Source organism: Lactuca virosa, chromosome 3, assembly GCF_052849685.1.
Source record: "Lactuca virosa cultivar CGN04683 chromosome 3, Lactuca_virosa_CGN04683_v6, whole genome shotgun sequence".
Taxonomy (NCBI): domain Eukaryota; kingdom Viridiplantae; phylum Streptophyta; class Magnoliopsida; order Asterales; family Asteraceae; genus Lactuca; species Lactuca virosa.
Genome location: NC_136428.1, coordinates 56,141,041 through 56,164,715, shown reverse-complemented (window position 1 = coordinate 56,164,715; position 23,675 = coordinate 56,141,041). Strand labels below are relative to the sequence as shown.

Below are 23,675 nucleotides of genomic sequence, written 5' to 3'. Positions count from 1 at the left end.
GAATTGTAAGGTTAGCAAGCGGAAATTGGTATTGTAATGCATGGATGACGAGAAACTAGGGTTTGAGAGAGACGTACCTCTTAGTACAAGGCGAATTCCTTGCTAAACCGACATTTGCAAATTTTTACCTTCAAAATTTGTCTAAATTAAATACTCCAAATATTATTTTAACAAATTTGGGCAAATTATATTTTATGTCCACCACAACTCCAGATGGTTTCTTGGCTCTACGAAAATCAGGCCCGACCCAGAGGGTGGGCAACAAAGCGACCGTTCAGGGCTCATCTTTTAAAATTGCCTAAATTTTTTTATGAAAATTGTTGTATTTAAAAGATAGTACAACAATTTTTTTTCAATTATTAAGTTATTACAAAAAACTTGATGACATTTGTATATTTTAAGGACCCTTTTTTTTCTTTCGTCCTAGACCCAAAATATGTTTAGAACACACCTGACGAAAATAATACTTCAAATATTTTTTTAACAAATTTTGTTTATAAAAAAGTATTTTGCTTAACAATTAGTATTTTTAATTTAAGGACTCAAAGTTAAATTCATAAACATCAATGGTTGTTCATTAACTGACCATCGTTTTTTTTTTTTTTTTTTACTCCTATTACATAGATTTCAGATCTAATATAAAAGTTTGGGGTAGAGGTGAGCAAAACCGAAACTAAAAACCAAAAAATCGACAAAATTGAAACTGAAATTGAACCTAAACCGTCGGGTTTGAGTTTAAATTTTTAAAAAACCGAAAAATGGATTTTGGGTTTGGGTTTAGTACTTAAAACCTACCCAACCCGTTGGGTTTGAAACCGATCAAAAACAAACCAAGTCCTCTATATTATATTATTATATATTTTTAATGAATATTATATATTTTATTAAAAAAATATATTACATTTAAATTTTAATCGTTCCATCAAAAAAATAGAAAGCAGAAACCCTAATTTGATCTCGTTCTCTCCTAGCCTCAAGTTGACATGCCCTCAACTCTCACCTCATTCTCTCAAGTTTAGCCTCACACTCTCGTAGTGTCGCACATGGATGAAGATTGAAGTTTGAAAGAGAAGTTGGAGAAAATAGAACTTGGTAAGTATTTTTGTATAATTTTAAGTTTATAATTCAATACTAATCCTTTTTTATTTGTAGATGAATTGAGAAATGGTGAAGGGATAACATGGATGAAGATTAAAGATTGAAGGTGGGTGATTTTTCCAAGGAGGCTTATGATTCTTCCACGGAACAAATAAGAGATTGACACTTATACCCCTATTTCAATTAAAAAATAACTATGAAAGAGAAATCTTGCTTTTTTTGTTTCCAAAAACTCACCGCCAAAATTTTTGACCGGTGGATTTCAACTTTGACTCAAAATTAAGCCCTCCATTTTCCATACGTTTGTTTTCTCAAAAGAGATGCAATACTGCTACAACCTAAAACCCTAATCCAACACTAAAAACCTTGATCAGAATTCAAAATCCATATGTTCCAACATTACATAATCAGAATCAAAGTTATCTATATGGGATTGGGAACCTAGAAGAAATGGATTTTCACTCTGTTCGCCGCTGCAATCATCTTTTTTCTACTCTTCATCTTCTCGATCTTCGGTTTCAGTGCTTCATACGCCTCCTACAAATCCTTCTCCTCCATCGTCCACCGTGAGACTCGTTACCCTCCATTGTTTTCGTACTGCATATCTGGCACTGGCGGAGACGCCGACATGATTTTCCTGTTGTTGTTGGCAGTGTACCATGCAGGAATCGGTATTTGTTGCACATTAGGACAAAGGGTTATGTGGATGAAAGGAAGAGGTTGACGCCTGTGTGAATTTGAGGATCCCATCTACTGTTGTAAGCATACTCGAAGCCGACGACATAGATTCTAATGTTGTACTTCGAGTATTTCAAAACAACGTGTACGATGGGCTACTCTACCCAACTGGTCAAATCATTTTTGATCTATAGCAGCATGTAAGACGGGAGAATCGATGGAGGAAATTGCAAGCCAACATGCTTCCGGACTAACTGTGAGAGACCGCGACGAACTTGGACCGTGAGTTGGAGAGGGAGGGAGCCGGTGGCAGATTGAAGAAACATAATAAAAAGTACCATCTTTTGGTAAATAGTTTTAAAAAATAAAATTGTTTGTTAAATACTATTTTTTCGGTTACTAGTATAGTTAAAAACTCAAGTTTTGTATATTCAGTGAGAGAACACATGCAATATAGGCTAATTTGGAAACAAACGTGTAATTTGAAGAAATTAAATGAAGGACATAATGGTCAATATATTAGTATTTCAGTGGACGAATAAAAAGTCTACGTGGAAAAATCAGCTCCCAAGATTGAACTTGGTTTTGTAAACTATTTTTATGTTACTTTTGGTTGTTTTAAGTGTCTTTTGGTTGTAATGGACTTTTGGTTTTAATGAACTTTTGGATGTAATGAACTGTTTTTATGTTAGTTTTGGATGTTTTAAAAGTTTTAAAAAAATTGAAATCATTTGATAGTTTATTTAAATTTTTTGAAAAATGGGTTTATACCCAAAGCCTGTGAACCCATGATTTGAACCCAGAAACTAAACCTAATCAGAAACCCGAACCTATTAGGTTCTAAAACTAACAAATTGAAATATGCAGGTTAGGTTCGGTTTTACTACAAAACCGACCCAACCCGTCCCATGCTCACCCCTAGTTTGGGGCTAAACCTTTTCTCGACTATTCAGTTTATATTCATGCCCAAAATTGGTAAAGTTTGGTTCAATATCAGTACTGAATTAATGTAGATTTTTAATTTAAGTTCTTGAGTGTCTGTACAAGAGTTAGATGTAAGGGTATTTAAGTTGATTTATCAACTTAGATCAGCTTTATAATAGTTATACACAAATTATATGTGGTTTAATTCCATCATTGATAGACTAGATACATTAAATCTAATTTAGTGTCCATAAGTGTTCATTATGAAGTGTAGGATAAATGGAGTAATTATTATAAAATTGCATGTGGTTATATGTATATCTTGTAATGACAAAACCGTTTAAAGTCTAAAGAGTTCTTTGGTCCATTAATGTGTGAGTTCTATTATGGCTACCTGGCTGCTAAAAGTTTGGTAGGGGTTTTGTAAAGGGAAAATGACATGTTAAGGTAATGAATTTATTAGAAGTGTTCACATTTAGGTAACCTTTTTGTACACATATAAACAATGAATTTATTTGAAGTGTTCACTTATGACTATTATGACTGGCTGTAGCAAGTTACAGTTTAGTAATTACCCATAAGGGCAATGAACTATTGGTTTTGTTCATATCTAGGAATTATTATTTTTTGTTCACATTCGACCATCCAACTTGTTAAAGTTGTTCACATAATACCATTGTTTCAATGTAACACCCGTTTTCCAACATAGATCAGTTGAGGGCTTGAGGGGTCACAGGTAAGGTTTTTGCCTTTTTAGGGAAAGGTTTCAAGAACATTGGACTTAAAGGAACACAAAGATGATAACAAGGTAGAATATTAATATACTTGCTGACTTTGGTTCTTCTATGTCGCCTAGAAGAATTTACCATTTCTGTTTTAATATTAATCTTGATTCCTTGGTATCGAAGGAAATGAGTTCTTCCCTAGACAAAGATGTGGTGCATGTATCTGATTCTACCCCCAAGGCTTGAGAAAATCCTTAGAGCATCCACAATGCAAGTAGTATAAGAGTTGAATAGGGTGGTGATTAGGATTGAATAAGAGTTTAATGGAGTGTGGGTGATGACATGGAGTAGAGTTGAATGGAGGAGTTTAATGATCATTGAATGGTTTAATAGAAATAATAAAATGGTGATTAGGATTGAATAGGTGTTTAATGGGTTGTGGGTGATGTTGTATAGATGTTTAATGGATGATGTGACAATCCATTGAACTCTACGGAGTTCAATGGATTGTGGATGCCCTTAGTTTATTTATTTATTTATTAGTTGTAGTCATATCATTTGGTATATAAATTTGAGTTTTTAAAAAGTTTTGTAGGTTTTTTCATTAATGAGCTTTTTCATATGTTTTGACCAATTATATACGACAAGATAGCTATTTTTAAAATAGATTTTGATCTTTAAAATCATAACTATGATTTCATCATTGAATGACCCATTGACGTCCCTTTTGCGTTATATTGATGATTACCTTACATTTTTGAACATTTACATAGGTCTAAATATCAAATTATTGTGGTTTATTATTGCTTTTAGCATGGACGTGAGGTGTGATGAAATGTTAGAATGGTTTTATTTTTAATGTAATGCTTGAAATTGCAGGTGTGAATGTAATGCGTGAAACTGTAAGGAGGGGAGGAGCATGCCAAAAAGAAGAATTATAACCTGTAAATTGTTGCTCAGTCAATGGGTTTCAGGACACACATTCGAAATTACAAGGTTAGAACTTAGACACAATACACTATTCTTTACTTTACGGTTTACATAAATATATTTGTACCATTATTCTTTCAAAATTAAATATTCATGATTGATAACAATAAATGGGTACAATATAGTAATTACAACTTGGAAAAGAGTAAATGCTTACTTATCCATCCGTCCCATAATTATTGTCCACGTTTGACTTTTGAAGTATTTCCATATCAATTTTGACCATAAATAATTTTGTTTGTGTTCTATAATTTTTGATAAAACTTATAACAATGCAAATACATTTAAAAAAGAATCTATTCATATATCTTGCATAAAAAATTATATAACAAAAAATAAATTATTTAAGGTCAAAGTTGAACAAAAAAGACTTAAAAAGTTAAATGTGGACAATAATTTTGGGACGGAGGGGAGTATTATATATAAATTATAATTGCTAAATGTCATATGAGGATAGAAGGGCTTTCTTCAAGCAAGACGTCCCATTTTTCGTTTATTATAGAAGTGAGTTTATACTCAAATTTAATCCTTGTATCTTAATTACTACGAATATTATATGGCAAGTAATTAATCATCAACTTAAAATCAAGTTTTTCAAGTCACCTCCAATTTCGTGATGGTTGACACGCATAGAACAAGTTCTATCACAATCTTTTTCTACAAGGATGCGCGCTATTAAAGATTAACGTTTGAAAGCAAGTTACTATGTATCGTAATATTTCCTTTAATCAAAGGGCAAAACTTACTCTTGTAAAGAATTTCTATAGCAAGCACATGCAAAGCACTAGGTAATCAATACTTTGGTGCATAATTAATTTACACTCATGATACGAAACATAAAGTAATGCTCATTTTTTTTTTTGACTAATTGTTAATTTGTGTGAAGGTTCTTTTACTAAATCATATATACAATGCTTGATGGTTCCATATTTCATGTTCAAAATCATATGACAATAACCCGTAAGAGCAGCCACACGGGTATCACAATTGTCTTGCAAATGTATACTTGAAAGTTTATTCCAAGCATCTTTAATTACTAAGAAAATTTGCAATGCACAACTAGAATGATTTCTTAACATACTCAATTTTGTACGCATTTTCATTTAGTTAAAACATTTATACAAAATAAAATATTCACTTCATGAAAATCCCAAACGGCTATGGGGTTCGCTACATAAAAAAACATATATAGCCATTTTGCTTTGGATCGGAATTCACTACGGGATCGATGATTGTTTTTAGCAAAATTTCAATAGCTTAGTAAATTATTGTGTTTTACCCATTGCAAGTGATTTACTGAATCATAATTGAATTACAACGGAAAGTAATCAAAATCTATTTATAAGATCACGTGATGCACAAGCAATTAACCTATAGATAAAACACTTTTACCAAACATACTCTTACACTTTAACAAAAAGTAGTAGTTCAAAAATACTTCTTCAATTTTCAATTATTTTATTCTTGTAAATACTTAAACATTAATATATTGATAATAAAACAATTTTTACAAGCCATTTTTCTGGACAGATTGATTATATAGTACTTATGTACCATAACAGTCACTACAAGGAAAAAGATCATTAGCGGCGACAAAAGTCGCCGGTAATAAGTGAAGTTGTCGCCGGTAATAGTAATAGTGGCGACGCGTCACCGGTAATAAGTCGCCGCTACTACTTCGTCGCTATTGATGAACTTGTCGCCGCTAATGATAGATGTCGCCGCTAATGACCGTGTCGCCGCTAACGATAGACGTTGCCGCTAATGACAATGTCGCCGCTAATGATAGAAGTCGCCGGTAATACTGTCGCCGGTAATTACAATTTTCATTTTTTTTTTGTAATTAACGATTTTGGTTGCCGATAATAAAGTACTCGGTAATTACATAACAACATTCGATTAAATATCAAAAATAATAGTGTCGACGCTAATTACAAAACAAACATCCGATTATAATTAATTATATATCAAAAGTCATAATATCCGATTAAATATAAAAAGTAATAATGTCGCCCGGTAATTACAAAAAACAACTAAAGTTTTACAATCTACCAAGTAGCAAAGCGTGACAACGTATGCAAATAAAACTCATCCTGGCCTACATACCATCATCTTCATTCCCATCGTTTCCTCGATTATTTTGGGATTGAAAAAACGAATACAGCTCATCCCTACATGTCGGGTCATTCAACATTGCACGAAGATTTTCCAACTACATAATTAATAACAACATATATAAACTTATAAGTTAAATTATCAAACATAAACAAAAACTATCAAAACACATTGCTATTTTTAAACTAAGACAAAAAACCAAAGTACGTTGTTATTTTTGAACTTGGGACAAAAACCTAATTACCAAACTTTTTAGCAAATAATCACCACAAAACCAAAATTATCAAATCAACATGCATTTTATGATGCTAAAGTAGATTGTTATTTTTAAACTAAGACAAAAAACCAAGGTACGTTGTTATTTTTTGCACTTGGGACAAAAACCTAATTACCAAACTTTTTAGCAAATAATCACCACAAAACCAAAGTAGATTGTTTTACCTGTGATGGTTGTGATGATCATTGCGAAGGCTGTGGAATCGGCGGGAGAGCAGAAGGTTTACGACCAATGTCTCTAATATGGCCACGTCGCTCTCCTAATACTTTCTCAAACGCAGCTCTTTCTTGAGCGGGAGTTAACTCACATACATTGGCATATATACACCAAATTCACATATATTCATACAAATACCAAATATACAATCTAATTTTCACATATGACAATTTTCACATAATTTTCACATATAAATACCAAATTCACAAAAAAAATGAAATAATAGAACCTGTAGTGGCGGAAATCAACGGATATGTAGCCGGAAAAATTGGTCTTCACCCGAAAATACCCTCACCGTTAAACCCAAAGACAACACCACCAAAAACACTGAAATTGAACAATTTATTGCAATTTAATCATCAAATTCAGCTCTTAATAATCACCAAATGTCCCTGAAGGCTAAACTACAAGTGGAAGTAATACAACAATCAAATTCATTTTTTTTCTAATCCAAAGACAACACCACCAAAAACAAGAAATTGAACAATTTATTGTCATTTAATCATCAAATGCAGCTACAAATCGAAATTAACATACAAATTAAAAAGGAAACAACAAAATCAACTAACCTTTCTTCAAGAAATGAAGCTAGAAATCGGTCCGAAAAGCCCTAACCACCCCTTGATCCTTAACCTCACACAATGTGGGGAGATATGTAGTTGGAACAACCTAACTGAAGACAAACTCGGTAGAAGCTCAAAGACTCGACTGTGGGAAACAGAAAGCAGAAAGCAAAATGGGAGAAATGAAGAAACTGCGTGCGTTTTTTTTATCTGCGAGAGCCTTTAGCGGCGACAATTAGGGCTTTACCGGCGACAAAGGTCAATAGCGGCGACAAACCGGAGGGAAGGATACCACATCATTTTTTAGCTAACTATTAGCGGCGACATTTTTAACGTTTAGCGGCGACAAGTATGTCGCCGGTATTAGGTTAGTGCGGATAAAGGTACCCCAACCGTTGGATTGGATGTTTGATCGAACGGATTAGATGTAACGGAAGGGGAAAACGCGGATTCGGGTGATAACCCTTTAGTGGCGACGCTATTACCGACGACGTGGACTTTTAGCGGCGACTCTAGCATTTGTCGCCACTAAAAGCCCATGTCGCCGGTAATAGTGTCGCCGCTAAAGGGTGATATTCTTGTAGTGAGTGAAGGAACTAAAAGTGATATGGAACACAAATATTGCTGAAATTCGACTCATCTTATTCATCAACCAGCAGGCCAATTTATACCCATTACATCAAACGGTAACATAGAAAAACTGGAAAATAGGAGCAAATAACGGAACAACCTAGACTCAAAGAAAACTAAGACTGACCAGGTAAGCTGGTTAAATTTGCAGACCAGACAACAAGGCCCAATACAAAAACTAGAAATGGACTCGAAAACACCATACTGACCCACTAACTATAGGCCAACAAATCCTCCCTTAAACAAGTAGGCATCAAGCTTCTTGTTTAACTTCTTTCACTCCAATCTGCTTCGTGATCATCTTGAAAGTATCCAACTTCAATGGTTTAGTCATAACATCAACTAACTGTTTTTCAGACCTGCAAAATTCAAGCTTTACAACTCCTTGATTCACCAAGTTTCTTAGATAGTGAAACTGAACATCTATATGTTTTGTTTTCCGATGTAACACCAGATTCTTTGACAGTTTTATGGTTGAACTATTATCACATAGGACTTCAACAGTTCCGATTGGTTTCTCTTCAAGCTCTTCAAGTAAGCCTTTCAACCAAACACACTGACATGCGCATGTTGTGGCTGCTACATACTCAGCCTCGGTTGTTGACAAAGTGACTATCTCTTGCTTATGAGAGCTCCAACATATTGCACCACCATTGAATAAACATATATACCCAGAAGTGCATTTTCGATCTTCGATGTCACGAGCATAGTCACTATTTGTATACACTTTTAGCTTTTGATTGAGGTTCCTTTCAAAGTGCAACCCAAAGTTCCTGGTGCCTTTTACATATCTTAATACCCGCTTTGCTGCTGCCATGTGCTCCTCCTTGGGGTTTGCCATGAATCTGGACAGCAGACTAACCACATACATTAAGTCTGGACATGTGACTGTTAGATACATGAGGCTTCCTATGAGACTCATATATTTGGTACTATTTGCATCCTCCCCTGCTGTGGACTTTGTTAAGATTGTACCAGGGACAATTGGTTCTTCACTTCATTTGCTTCACACATGCTAAATCATTCCAGAATCTCCTTCACACATTGGGCTTGACATAGCGTGATACCATATGAGCTTTGATGCACTTCCACACCATTCTTTTGGGCATAACCTTTTACCACAAGCATTGCTTTATATTTATCCACCTCTCCCTTTTCATTGATCTTTGTTTTAAATAGCCATTTTACCCCAATTGGTTTTGCTTCAGCCGGTGCTTCTACCAATTCCCAGGTTTGATTTTTTTCAATGGCTGCTATTTCAGCTTTCATTGCTTTAACCCATTTTTCATCTTTGCAAGCTTCTTCATATGTTATTGGGCCATCTCTTGAGCTGTACATTACAAACCCTGCTTCATCTTCATTGAATAAATCTTGACCTGTGTGGTAGTCCTCCATCCAAACCGGAGGTCTTCGTGCTCGGGTGGATGGTCCAGGTTGTATACCAGAATCAATTGTAGCTGCTGGACTTGGATTTTCACCTTCACTAGATCCAGCATGGGTAGTTTGAGGTGGGGTCATACCTTGAGTTTGTGCATTGACTTCATTGTTTTGGCTTGAATTTGTTGGACTTTGAGGAGCAGCTGGAGCACGTTCTTCCTCCTCAGTTGTATTAGTGTTTTCTCTATCAAGGTTTTCTCCTTCTATAATTAATTCTTCATCTTTCTGACTTTCTTTATACCAATCCCAAGTTGCATCTTCATCAAATATGACATCCCTGCTGATTACAATCTTCTTTCTTATGGGGTCATAAGGCGATAAGCTTTTGATTCTTGACTGATTCCAAGGAACACACACTTGTGGCTTCTATTATCCAGTTTGGTTCTCATCTGTGCAGGGATGTGGACATACCCAATGCATCCAAAAACTTTGAAGTGCTCAACACTTGGTTTTTAACCGGTCCATAGTTCTTCTGGTACTTTATCATCAAGACTCCTGCTAATACACCTGTTCAATACGTGACATGCCCATTTTGCTGCTTCCGGCCAAAAATACTTAGGCATTGATTTCTCAGCTAAAAGGCAACGAATCATGTTTTCTATGGTTCGATTTCGCCGCTCTGCAACCTCATTTTGTTGTGGGGTGTAGGTGGCTGTGATTTGTCTTTTAATGCCCTCTGATTCACAGAGCATGTTGAATGGATTAGAGGTGAACTCTCCTCCCCTGTCACTTCTTAGACATTTAATGCTCATACCATTTTCCTTTTCCACAGAGCTTTTGAAAATTTTAAACACATCAAAGCTTTCATTCTTGTGAGATAGGAAATAAACCCAAGTCTTGCGTGTATAATCATCTATAAACACAAGAATGTACCTTTTTCCACTGTTTGAAGCTGGAGTGATGGGTCCACATAGATCTGTGTGGATCAACTGCAGTTTTTCGATAGCCCGCCATTCACTTTGCCTAGGAATAGCATCTCTTTGTTGCTTTCCTATTACACAAGTCTCACACACTGCATGTTTTTCTGCGATTGACGGGAGTCCCTTCACCATTCTTTTGAACAACATGGTTCTAAGAGCTTTATGATTAACATGGGCGAACCTATTGTGCCAGATTTGGGTGTTTGCAACATCTTTGACTTGCAAACATTTGGAGAAGGTTGTCTTTGAAGATGCAAACACAGGAAACATTCTGTTCCTTGTCATTTTAGATGTAATAATCAAACCCCTTTGAGGATGATATGCCTTGCACATACCTCCTTGAATTACAAATGTCACACCCTTATCTTGTAACTGCCCAACACTAATAAGATTAGATGTTAATAAAGGTACATAATAGACATTTGTAATGACTTGTGAGATGTCATCCACTGTTAGACGGATATCCCCTAAGCCTTTCACGTCCAACCTGTGATCATTACCAAGCTTGACCTTCTGTTCATACGTCTCATCCATGCGTATGAACCAGTCCTTTGACCCTGACATATGATTTGAGCATGCTGAATCCAAGAACCAAATGCCACCCTTTCCTGGATTTTCTTCATCTACAACTGCCATCAATAAATGTGTCTCCTTTTCATATTATTCAATATCAACCGAAGCCATCAAGAGCAACTCTTCATTATCTTCGTATTCAGCATAGTTTACAGCACGGTCACCATTTGGACATTCATATTGGAAATGTCCAAATTGGTGGCATTTGAAACATTCAATTGAAGATTTATCAAATTGGGGTCGATTGTCTGATTGAGCTCTGTCGCAACCTCTTCCTCTTCCTCGATTGGAAGATCCTCTGTCTCTTCCTCTTCCACGACTAGCATTCTGATCGTTTTCCACCTTTAAGACATGCTCATCATTTTGCTTACGTCTGATCTTCTGCTCGTGTATCAGTAATGAGCTCTGTAGTTCATCTACTGTCATTACATCCAAGTCCTTAGATTCTACTATTGTACACACCACAAAATTAAAGTTCTCTGTCATGGTGCGAAGTATCTTTTCGAAAATCTTCACATCAGGCATGTCCTCTCCAAAATTTCGCATGTCATTTGCTATGACCATGACGCGCCCTATGTATTCTGTGACTGTCTCTCCTGTTTTCATCTCTAACATTTCGAACTCCCGTCGAAGCCTTTGTAATTGGGCTCTTTTTACTCTGGCATTTCCCTGGTACTTGACCTTCATGGCATCCTATATCTGTTTGGCCTTCTCTTTCCTTGTTATGGTCTTGAGGATCGATTTGTCTATCGATTGGAAGAGATAGTTGCAAGCTTTTAGATCTTTAAGCTTGTTTTCATCATAGTTCTTATGTTGAGTCGCTGTGACTTGCTCTCCTGCTCTTATCTTCTGGTACCCTTCATCAACCACTCTCCAGTACTCTTTTGATCGAAGGAGATTCTCCATGAACATACTCCAGTGATCATAATCTCCATCAAATTTTGGTACGCAAGGGCTTTGAAACTGTGCTGTTTCATCTCCCATAGCAGCCGACTCACTTCACTCTCTGAACCACACGAATTTAGGGTTTTTATGCTCTGATACCATTTGAAGGAACTAAAAGTGATATGGAACACAAATATTGCTGAAATTCTAGTCATCTTATTCATCAACAAGCACGCCAATTTATACCCATTACATCAAACGGTAACATAGAAAAACTGGAAAATAGGAGCAAAGAACGGAACAACCTAGACTCAAAGAAAATTAAGACTGACCAGGTAAGCTGGTTAAATTTGCAGACCAGACAACAAGGCCCAATACAAAAACTAGAAATGGACTCGAAAACACCATACTGACCCACTAACTATAGCCCAACAAGCAGTACAGGTTTACATTGGTTTCTCACTTGAAATAGTTTCGAAGGCATATAGTAATCAAAAGTTTAACAAAAAAAAATCCACAAAAGAGTAAGATTCAAAAACATATATTAATCAAACCTTTTCATTAGAATTTGTGCATGAATACGATGAAGACTAACATCGTTGGCATAATCTTTAGTAAAACTCAAAACAAAAGTTCATGATACGTGTTAAAGGATATATATGCTTAAAACAATGAGAATGGATTCACAACTACTACCAAAAGTCACAAACAACAATAAAAGTATTATGAATTTATCATTAATTATGATAAAAGTACCTCGGGTAATTTCATGATTAAAGTGGCACTTGGAGAGTTCTTGAGAAATAAGTTTTTAACTTCAGTAGACATTTTTACTTTGTATGCATCCTTCTTCATGTTGGAGTCTATAATAGTCAAGCAATTTAGGTTGCTAAAAGGCGGAGGATTGTGCAACAATGAATCCGGAAATGAGAAAATACACTGCAAAATATGACAAAAAATATATTAATTATACATTAAAGATGCATACACAATATATAGATTGTACACCAGCTCTTTTATTAGTAGTGTATGTGTAACTCGTAATGCAGATACTTTGTTGTTGTACACAAAAAATAATAATATTAATAATAGTAATCATCCCACCATTCAGAAACAAAAAGAGATGGACTTTGAGCAAAATAGTTTTCATGAAACGCTAGAAAATTAAATAGAGGCCACATTCTCATATTGTTTTTCTTTTCATTTTTCTCTTATCCTTTCTGGGATTGCACCAAGTATTTCCATAGTTCAAATCAGAATATTGTCCATAGTTTCCACAATATTTACATGTCATAAATGAGTGGTATGATATTAACATACCTCAATAATGTTTGAGTTAAGTGTAAGATATCTGGCACTATGGAGCTCTTGAAGCATGTTAATAGTCTTGCATGCATCTTCATATGTCAAACCATGAAGAAGATACAAACAGATGTTTACTTTGTTTAGAGAATGAAATCGATCTTTAGACAATTGCATGGGAGGACGATAATCGCTGTAGCTCAAAGATGAAAGCCCTGGTGGAGCATTCAAGTACTTGATTGAACAATTAACTATTGTGAGATTCTCAAGTTGAGGTGCAATCAGATTGATGACGTTTAAATGAAAGCCGCTGATAAGCGTGAGATTAGAAAGTTGAGGGGTAACGATGTCAAATACCTCCACCGCAACCTTGACAGAGAAACATCTTAAAGTGAGGTTCTTTAAGTTTACACACATGGAGAAAAGGTCATCACACAATACAATGCCTCTGAGATGCAACATTGTTAAAGCTGGAAAATTCAAAGGTGTTTCGAATCTAACCCAAGCTGACATACAATCATTGGTAGTCAGTGTGAAATGTTTAAGCGACTTTGAGCTAAATAGGATATATAGAAGGGTAATTTGCAAGGTCGTTTTTGGGCCAACTCGTAACAGTTAGTTGTTGGACATTGTGAGAGAAGGCGTACTTTGCAATATTTTTCACAAAAACCTGACTAGCTCCTCCATGAAAATCTAGCTCTATGGAAGACACTTCTACTTGATGATTTCGGTGAGACAGAACATTGGTCACGAATTTGGCAAATTTGGGTAAAGGACTAAAACTTGAGAAGTTGAGACAAGGCATTGATGTCCATAGATATTCCCATCTTGATGACAACAAACATGTTTGAACAACAAATTTAATGTCAAAACAAGACAGAATCTTATGAATAAGCTCATCTGACAAGCTGCTCAATCTATCTTCTACCATCATTCCTTCTTTTTTGCCTCCATAAATCACAATCACGTATCTAATGATAATCTGCACTTCATAATGTAAAAGTTAAATGAATTACTTGGATAGCAAATTAAGAAGAATACTTCTTATACATGTTGCGTCCTAATGCAAACAATGCGTACTAATTAAATAAGGAACACGGGTTAATGCATAACATCAATAACGCATCAGGTATTGGTGCTTATAAGGCTAGTCTTATCATCTATCTCATGGGCTTCCTTGGGGGACTAATGAACAAAATTTATTTTCTAACACTGATACATCAAATCACATCTTGAATATTTTTGCCACTTCTGTAAATGTATTAAGGTTGTTTGTAAATTTAATAAATCTTTTGGCTAGCTGATAAGTGTATGATTTGTTATTCTGAACAAGACTTGCCTTCTTCCTTTTCTGCAAGTGAAGTTAAGATCCAAAAAGGTGATATAATTCTACATCCTACGCCTAGCCTTCCTTCTCAACATATTGGGAACCCAATTTTACACTTATAAGTTATAATTCAAGTGTATAAATGCCCAAAAGAAGTAGAATTGATACCACAAGAACAAATATTGAATACTAGTTTGACTAATTTCATAGAAAACAGCTAAATATAATGTGATATACCAATGACGAAATGGGAGAAACAAAATATCCCCAATTTCAATAGGCTAATAATAGTCTGATCACCTGTTAAAATACTACGTTTATAGTATAACAATGATCTGAAATACGTTATTTAAGCAGCTTCAAGAACTTCATAATAATTATTTGGGAAATCTCCAGAAAAGTCCTAAAATTTTAGTCCAATTTATGAAAAAATCCCAAACTAAATTTTATATACAGAAAAGCACAAAATACCGGTTAACACTTCGAAATAACCCTTTTCGGCCGGTTTCGCAGATTTTGCCGGTATTCTGTCCTTTTTCGTTAGTTTGCTCAAAATTTTGGGACTTTTCCAAAAATTACATAATAACCAAAATATTGGGACTTTTTTGAAAATTACCATGAAATTAATGAATATTATTATTAACAAATCATTTATAAACTTAAAAAATATTTTTATAATAAAAAAAGGAAATACATTTGTTGCTAATTTCTAGGAATAAATTGGTGGTCTAAGTACTCTATTGCTTCCTGACTACTCAAACTCTCTACATTCTTCCTATGCATTGTTGTGGGTATGATGGTGAGATGAACTTAGTTAGCATTCCTCTATTGTTGGTGTTCCTCTTATGTTGTTTAACCTAATTACAAACCAACATTCATACCTTACATGTTAACAACCATCGGCTAACACACATCTATAAAATGTGAAAAGTGAACCGTGAATGATAATTTATATGGAAACAAGTGAAGGGTTATTATCTATTTAAATTGTCATTCAAAGTTTACTTTTCACTATCGATAGATGTGTGTAATTTTATGGTTGTTACCTGGTAATGTTTGGAGGTTAGGATCGTTCTTACTTAAAGAAATTCCCATGAGGCGGTCGTTGGGATCGAATCTTCCTGGCAGCGGGCGAGAAGACCTCAGTTGGAGACGGGGCGGCTTTCTCTATTTCACGAAGATGTCTTCCACTAGCAGGCGATCGTGTTTTTCACAGGACTCCTAAGACATACAAGGCCCATGGAGGGTTGCGGGTGATTTTAACGTCATTTCATATGTGTCCGAAAAACTTGGTGGCAGACCTCCAAAAAAGGGATTTTATCTCCCTAAGGTCGAGTCTCCTTCCTATCCTTTTCAGTCTGTTTTCACTTCCTCCATCTTTGGAATTGAATCAATAGTAGCAGAAATGTTTGGAGGTTAGGTGGTAGTTAGGTTAAAGAAAATAATGAAAGATCTATATGTTCGTGTAATGATATTTTCTAATAACACGTGATCATATAGCATCATGCCTAATAGTAAGTAGACACTTATTGATTGTGTATTAATAAATATTATCAACTATTGTATTGGTCACGCCTAACAGAGTACTTCTTACTATGACACCCACAACGATACAAAGGAAGAACATAGAGACTTTGAAGTGGTCGACAAACAATAGAGAAGTACATAGTCGACCATTCTATTTCTAAAAATTAGCAACAAATGTATTTCCTTTGTTTATAATAAAAAAAAATTATGTTTATAAATGATTTGTTAATAATAATATCCATTAATTCCATAGTAATTTTCAAAAGAGTCCCAATATTTTGTTTATCGGGTAATTTTCAGAAAAGCCCTAATATTTTGAGCAAACTAACGAAAAAGGACAGAATATCGGCTAAATCTACGAAACCGGCCAAAAAGGGTTTTTTCGAAGTTTTAGCCGGTATTCTGGGCTTTTCTGTAAACAAAAATTAGTTCGAGACTTTTTCATAAATTAGACTAAAATTTTAGGACTTTTCTGGAGATTTCCCTAATTATTTCGATTAGAGATGTTAATGACGATTACCTTAAACAAATAAATAGCCATCAGCCCATCACCATGAGAAATAACAAACTAAAACTAAAAATCTTAAACATTCTTATCAATCTTAAAATGTGAACAGTAGAGGGTTAGAACTTCTTATAAACAAAGTGTTATCGCCCCTTGGACAGTATTGATCCACACACTTCATTGAAATAAACATAAACTAGCTAATACATTAAACAAAAAGCTCTACTCGGTTCCTGATGGTACGATCGTTTGCTTGTTTAAATCTCTTAATCTCCGAACCTCCGATCAACTAATGCACGATAATGATAAAAAAAAATTTCCATGTAAAAACATGTCGATGAGTGAAACTCGAAAGCTCAGGTCTCTGGTCGATCTCTGAATTGTAAGGTTAGCAAGCGGAAATTGATAAAGCAATGCATGAATGACGATAAACTAGGGTTCAAGAGACGTACCTCTTAATTAGACATATGCCGATATGTCGGAAGGATCTCACTTTTTGTGCCTTTCTCTTACTTTTTTTCCCTCATCAAAACCCAGTTGTGTATTGAAAAAAAAATTCATTTTTTTTTCATTTAATATATTTCATATAGATATTATATTTGTTTTGTAGGGAATTAAAAACCATAAATTTTGATATATTTTTTATAATTTTTTAATAAGTATATAATTTAATAAATATTGAAAAAACTAAAAACAATAATAAAAAATATTGATCAATCACATGATGAAAGAAAGTGAATAATAGACTCCCCTTAGTCTTTTCCCTCACCCACAGTATGACGTTTCAGGGTGGGAGAACTTTTCCCCCACTCTTTACCCGTTGCACACCAACCGGCCTTATAAGGTGAATTCCCTGCTAAACCCTAACACAAAAACCCGCACAAGAATTTACGATAGCATTGATTTTTAGGCAAATTATATTCTATGTCCACAGGGTTTGTTCACTTGATGAATATGATACTTCAAAAAAAAATTAACAAATTTTGTTTATAAGATAGTGGTTTGCTTAATGAGTAGTGTTTTTAATTGAAGGACTCAAAGTTAGATTGGTAAAAATGAATGGTTGCTCATTAAATATGGCCATCTTTTTTTTAACGGAAAAGTATCAACCTTTAAAATATAAGAAAATGTAAGTATATATTAGATACGGCTGAATTATTGTGTGAACCTAAAAATTTGTGAGAATTTACGAACTCCAAATCTGCAGTTGAGAACTATGCGCCCGGAGTCATATAACTGCAGATAAGCATATGTCCCAGTCATATTTGTGTCCGCAGTCATATAACTGCAAATAAGCATGCGTCCCAGTTATATCTGCCGCCGTAGTCCATATAATCGTTGATTCATAAATATGCATGCATGCATATATATATAAATCGGCAGTAAAAAAAATCGCCAAATCTTTTTTTTACCCTAGATTGGCTTAGACGTTGCATTTCATTTAATATTGATGGTTTTGATTTTGAAAAAATGATGTGCGGATTAAGAGTTCTCAAGTTCGCATAATTTTTTAAGTTTTTAAAAGAACTTGCGTCTAGGTAGATATGCATATATCATATTAACATCTACCTGTCCTAATAAATGAAACCTAAAAATGCCACATATCATTTTTCTAACATACTTATTTGATACGAGGCATTTTTTTAAAAATAAATATCATTTCTTTTTCTTTTTTAACAATTCAATCCTATAAAATTTGCTAAAAATCTTTGACCATTATCTTATCTTAATAACATTCTATTAAAATCTAATCCAAATTTGAATCTTATTTCCTAAAATTATCGGTATAAAAATCTTTTATTAAATTATTGTTATTCATATTATGGGCGTGTTCGGCACGGAGCGTTTAGGAGCATTTGAGAGCTTCTAGCTTCTAGCGTTTGACAAAACGCTCCATTTTGAACAAAAAGTCTTGTTTGACACTACAAGCTTCTAGCGTTTAGTTTAAACAAAATGCTTCAAATCCAAAAGCTACTTCATGTAGCGTTTAACAAAACGCTACAAGCTACCCGCTACAAATTAATCGCTATTAGCTAGTTTTGCCGAACACGTCCTATATATACTATTATTATTTACAATTAAATCTTAAAATTATTTATTAAACCGCAATCATTTTATTTGTTTCGTGTTCATCCAAAATCTTTATCTCTAATAAATTGATTTTTTAATTAAAAGAAATAATTATTTATAAAAATAGGGAAAATTTTATATATACCCTTACTAAGTTTCAAAATATCGTATTTACCCGGTCTATAATTTAAATATCATATTTATTCTTAACTTTTAAAATATCATATTTGTCCAAATTTATTTTTAAAACAATTTTTAAACTGTTTTAATAACTTTTTATATTTTATAATTATATTAACTTATCAAATAAAGTTAATTGACCAAATTACCCTTCATTATTAAAACTCATTTGCAATACATTTGATTGAATGAATTCTCGTCGATGCCTCTTAATCATACTCTTCCTTTCAAACTCCATTGAAACCACTTTCAAATTAAAAAATATCTCCTGACACTCCTCATTTCTACCTTACACCCCCTTCATGTCCACAATGCTAATATGATACATCTTTGACTTCCAATTCGATTGGTTTAAGGTCACTCTTTAGAATTGTTGATATCCTTTGTCTTATACTTCCCAAAACACCATTGTCCATTAATATTAGGGTTCTCAACTTGTGAATCACCATCAGATTTTGAGTCATCAATATTTGAATTCTCAACAGATTTCTTAAAATTTAAATTAGATTCCAGTTTTTTTATGGGGGTTGAAACATCCCAAAAATATGGTCCAAAAATTTTGTTTTAATTTATATATAAAACCATAGTAATCCAAATCATCTCATAAAAACATAAGTGAAAACATCTCAAAACATCATATCAAAAGATTGTATCAAAATCACATGTCCAAATATCAGAGTAAATCATCCCAGACTAACAAATGGTGTGTGCACTGCAATCATCCCGAGCTCTTCCCCTTGCTACCGGAAGTACCTGAAACCAAAATTAAAAACTGTAAGCATGAAGCTTAGTGAGTCTCACCAAACTACCACATACCATAATCACATAATAACATATATTAGGCCTTGCCCGCTACATCGGGCCCCGCCCGGCATCGGACCGAAGTCCGGCATCGGGCCCCGCCCGACATCAGACCGAAGTCCGGCATCGGGCCCCGCCCGGCATCGGACCGAATTCTGGTATACATATGACAAATCAACAAAGCATATAACATAAACATATAAACATTCCTCGGGCTTGCCCCGACATCGGACCGAAGCCCGAAACACATAACACATAACATATAAGCTAAACATTCCTCGGGCTTGCCCCGACATCGGACCGAAGCCCGAAACATATAAACATAACATATAAGCTAAACATTCCTCGGGCTTGCCCCGACATCAGACCGAAGCCCGAAACATATAAACATACACATGCAAGAATCACGAAGACATCAAGCATACAAACATTCCTCGGGCTTTCCCCGGCATCGGACCGAAGTCCGGAATCATACAACCTACATCGGGCTAACCCCGACATCGGACCTAAGTCCGGCATACGCTATCATACATAAATAGGCCGACATTGGCGCCTTCGACCCATTCCTACTGGAGGAAAACTCACCTCAAATGTCAAGTGAAGTAGCTGAACGCCTCTGCTCGTGCAACCGGCTCTACTCACGCCCTATACAAAACAACCCCTTAGATACCATTCCTTACATCAAGACCCATCCACGGGTCAACCTTGGTCAAAGTCAAGGTCCAAGTCAAAGTCAACGCTCAGTCAAAGTCAAAGTCAACAATCCAAGTTGACTCAACTTGTCGAGTCATCCCCCTGACTCGCCGAGTTCCCTTGCTACTCATAATCGTGATAGAACGAGTCAACTCGTCGAGTCCCTTCACAGACTCGTCGAGTTCTACCTTGTACAAAATCGGGATAGATCGACACAACTCGTCGAGTCCCTCTTTGGACTCGCTGAGTTCCTCAGTCTGTTTAGGCCATTGGAATGGATTAAGCCCCAACTCTTCAGATCTAAGCTTCATACTTCTCATATACCCTAAAAATGTCCTTTTAAGGGTAAAGTTTCCAACTTTACCGGTTAATACCTTTTCTTAATGGGTTTATCTCAAACCCTAACTCCTTAGGACCTAGACCATGGTCCACAAGCCATCCATACTCCAAATTAAAGCTTACAAACAGAGATCTAGACCCTAAACACTTCATGGACACGTAAAGCTTCCACCTTTCACTCCATGCATGGCCTTTTGGAGCTTAAAAGGCCAAAATGACATCCTATCGCTTGCATGGGGCTTTCATAGCCATAAAGTTTGCACCTTTATGCCATGAAAGCCCTCTATGATTCCATATTTGAAGGTATGCTCACTTGGGACGTCTATATCCCAAAGATCAAGCTTCTTGGACCAAAACCCCAATAAAGTGAAATAAAGAGATCTAAGAAACTACTAAGCAAGTTTGAGACTTGATTACCAGAAAATGATGAGATGAAAGGAAGTCTCTGGATCTACTATCTTCTCCTTGAATCCTCAAGCTTATCCTCTCTTCATAAGCTTTAAAACACACAAAGTTCACTCAAAAATGGCTCACAAGCTCACAAATGCATTAGGCTTTCTGAAACTAGGCTTTGGGACTTGGAGGCTGGAAATGAGGCCAGCAAGTGGGGATTAGGATGCTTAAATAGGGTGCAAAACCCTGAAATTAGGGTTTCATCCTGGCAGCCCTACTCGTCGAGTCGAGGCTCTTAACTCGTCGAGTAGGTGACTTAAAATCTTGTGTCAATTTTGGTTCCTACTCGAAGAGTTTGGGGCTCCCAACTCGTTGAGTTGCTCTACAAAAGTGCATAAATTATAACTAAATACATACCAGGAACCAGACGCGTTACAGGGGGTTTGATCTACGGTTGGATCATTCAATCCATTTCTCAGCTTCTAGCCTTTTACTTATAAAGTTAAGGCCTTTTTCCATTACTTTCAAAATATTCAAAACCCCATTGTTTCTAGAAGGTGTCAAAATCTGTTGCGAACCCAAATGAACAATATAATCTGGGGAAACCCTCAAGATTGCACATGGTGACCAAACATACCTTGAACCCATAAAATTGCTAAACCTTTGGTCAGTACGGAATCAGAATAAGCCTCAAAAATCATATTTTTATTAATGGAATCAAAATAAGATTGTAACCTGAGAAACACAATATGCGACCTTTTTTTGTTAGTATTGGATTGGTCTTCAAGGGGTTGAAGATTTTTGCCATAGAATAATAATTGCGCTCTTGGATTCTCTATAGATTGGAAGAGATTGACAATTTCTTGGAACATTTTTAGGGAGTTCTTCGATGGGTAGGAGGATGTTCCGGTCTCATGAAGATTGGGTGTCGAATTCAAGGGAAAAAGGGGAAAAAGTCCGGTGGGTATCGGCTGGATTGATAATGTTTTGATAGGTAAAACACTTTTTGGGTGAGGAGTCGATATCCATCCCTTAGTTAGATAATTGGGGCTAATTAGGACTGTTCACTATTTTGATAAAATCGAAATGTCCAATTGGACAATTTGGATTGGACTGTTTGGTTTGTATATTCAGATTTTTGGTTTGGTTTTCAACAAAACCGAATTATTATTTTGGATTGGTTTTGGTTTATATAGTAAGAACCGAATAGTCCAAAAAAACCAAATAACAATTTATTATTTATTTAATTTTAATATATCTATAATTATTTATTAACTTTATAATTTATTTTTTCACATAAGTTCAAAAAGTTTCACCTAATAAAAAACATAGATATACATTTTATTACAAAAGTTTTTTATCTATCAAATATTAAACTATAATATACTTTCTTACTTGTTAATAGTTGTTTTTAAATTTTAAATCACAACTAAATAATTAGTTTTTGATTTTTCTATAAAATTAGTTAATATTATAATTATATCTTGTTTTTAAATGTTCTGGTTTTTGAAACCGAATTATAAAAACTGATCCAACCGAATTGTAAATGGATCGAATCGGATCGGATTTGAATTTAGTTTGGACTATTCGGATCCAAATTTTTAAAACCAAAATCAATTTGGATTTACTTAATTGGATCGGATAGAACCGATCCAACCAAACGAACACCCGTAGGGCTAATTCGATCAATCCAATGTATGCCAAAAGTTTTAATATTGAAGGCAATATGGTTAGCTTTTTTTGATAAAATAATATGATTAAAAATTATAAAAAACTGATTATAAAAGTTTAAAAAATAAATTTGGGTAAATATGATATTTTAAAATTTAAGAAGGGTAATTATGATATTTAGATTTTAGGTCGGATAAATATGATATTTTAAAGTTTAATAAGGGTATATATGAAATTGTCCCATAAAAATATTATTTTAGATATATCAACCGTGTATTACATGAGTTTTAACCTAGTTATATAAATACGTTGAGAAAGGAAAACAATGACAAAAGTAATAACTATTAAATAACAAGTGATTGAGAAAAAACAGGTTTTTCAATTTCATTATATAAAGTGGTATATATAGGGGTATCTTAAAAAATCCCCAAGATTCTTAAAAAAAAAAAAAAAAAAAAAAAAAAAAAAAACTTCTCTCACATAACACTTTAATCATCTTCTAATTATTATGATTTTTTTTCTTTTTGATTATTTTCTATAAATATGTTTATAGTTGATACTAGCCGTTTACCCGCGCCAAGCGACGGGTGTTAGTATTTTTTTTTTCAGAATTTAGTTTCCAAAGACGATTAATTCTTTTGCGCAAATAGTTTACTACACCAAATACAGTGTGTGTTAAAAACTCAATTCAAGGAAATCTTTAAACTTTCATACTCAACCCACTCGTGTAATACGGCAGACGGTGGAATCGAGGGGGTGGGGGGAGATGGGAGGGTTAAATAGTTACGTTTCCACGATAAGTTCCCTTTCATTGTTTATTTGTATTTTGGAAGTAT

At 34.7% G+C, this 23,675-nt stretch overlaps 1 protein-coding gene and 2 pseudogenes across 1 annotated transcript; all 3 read right to left on the bottom strand.

Moving 5' to 3' along the window:
• Positions 1–8,469: 8,469 nt before the first annotated feature.
• Positions 8,470–9,057, bottom strand: LOC145163542 (secreted RxLR effector protein 161-like). The gene has a single exon (XM_079082374.1). The coding sequence runs from the start codon at positions 9,055–9,057 to the stop codon at positions 8,470–8,472; it is 588 nt and encodes a 195-aa protein (XP_078938500.1).
• Positions 9,058–12,772: 3,715 nt separating this feature from the next.
• On the bottom strand, positions 12,773–14,267 carry LOC145163541 (F-box/FBD/LRR-repeat protein At3g51530-like; annotated as a pseudogene).
• Positions 14,268–19,226: 4,959 nt separating this feature from the next.
• LOC145163539 (sufE-like protein 1, chloroplastic/mitochondrial pseudogene) lies at positions 19,227–22,040 on the bottom strand (annotated as a pseudogene).
• Positions 22,041–23,675: the final 1,635 nt, after the last annotated feature.

Bases quoted from the DNA above. Each gene is read 5' to 3' on its own strand.
- LOC145163542 (XM_079082374.1), bottom strand. From the start codon at position 9,057: ATGGCAAACCCCAAGGAGGAGCACATGGCAGCAGCAAAGCGGGTATTA.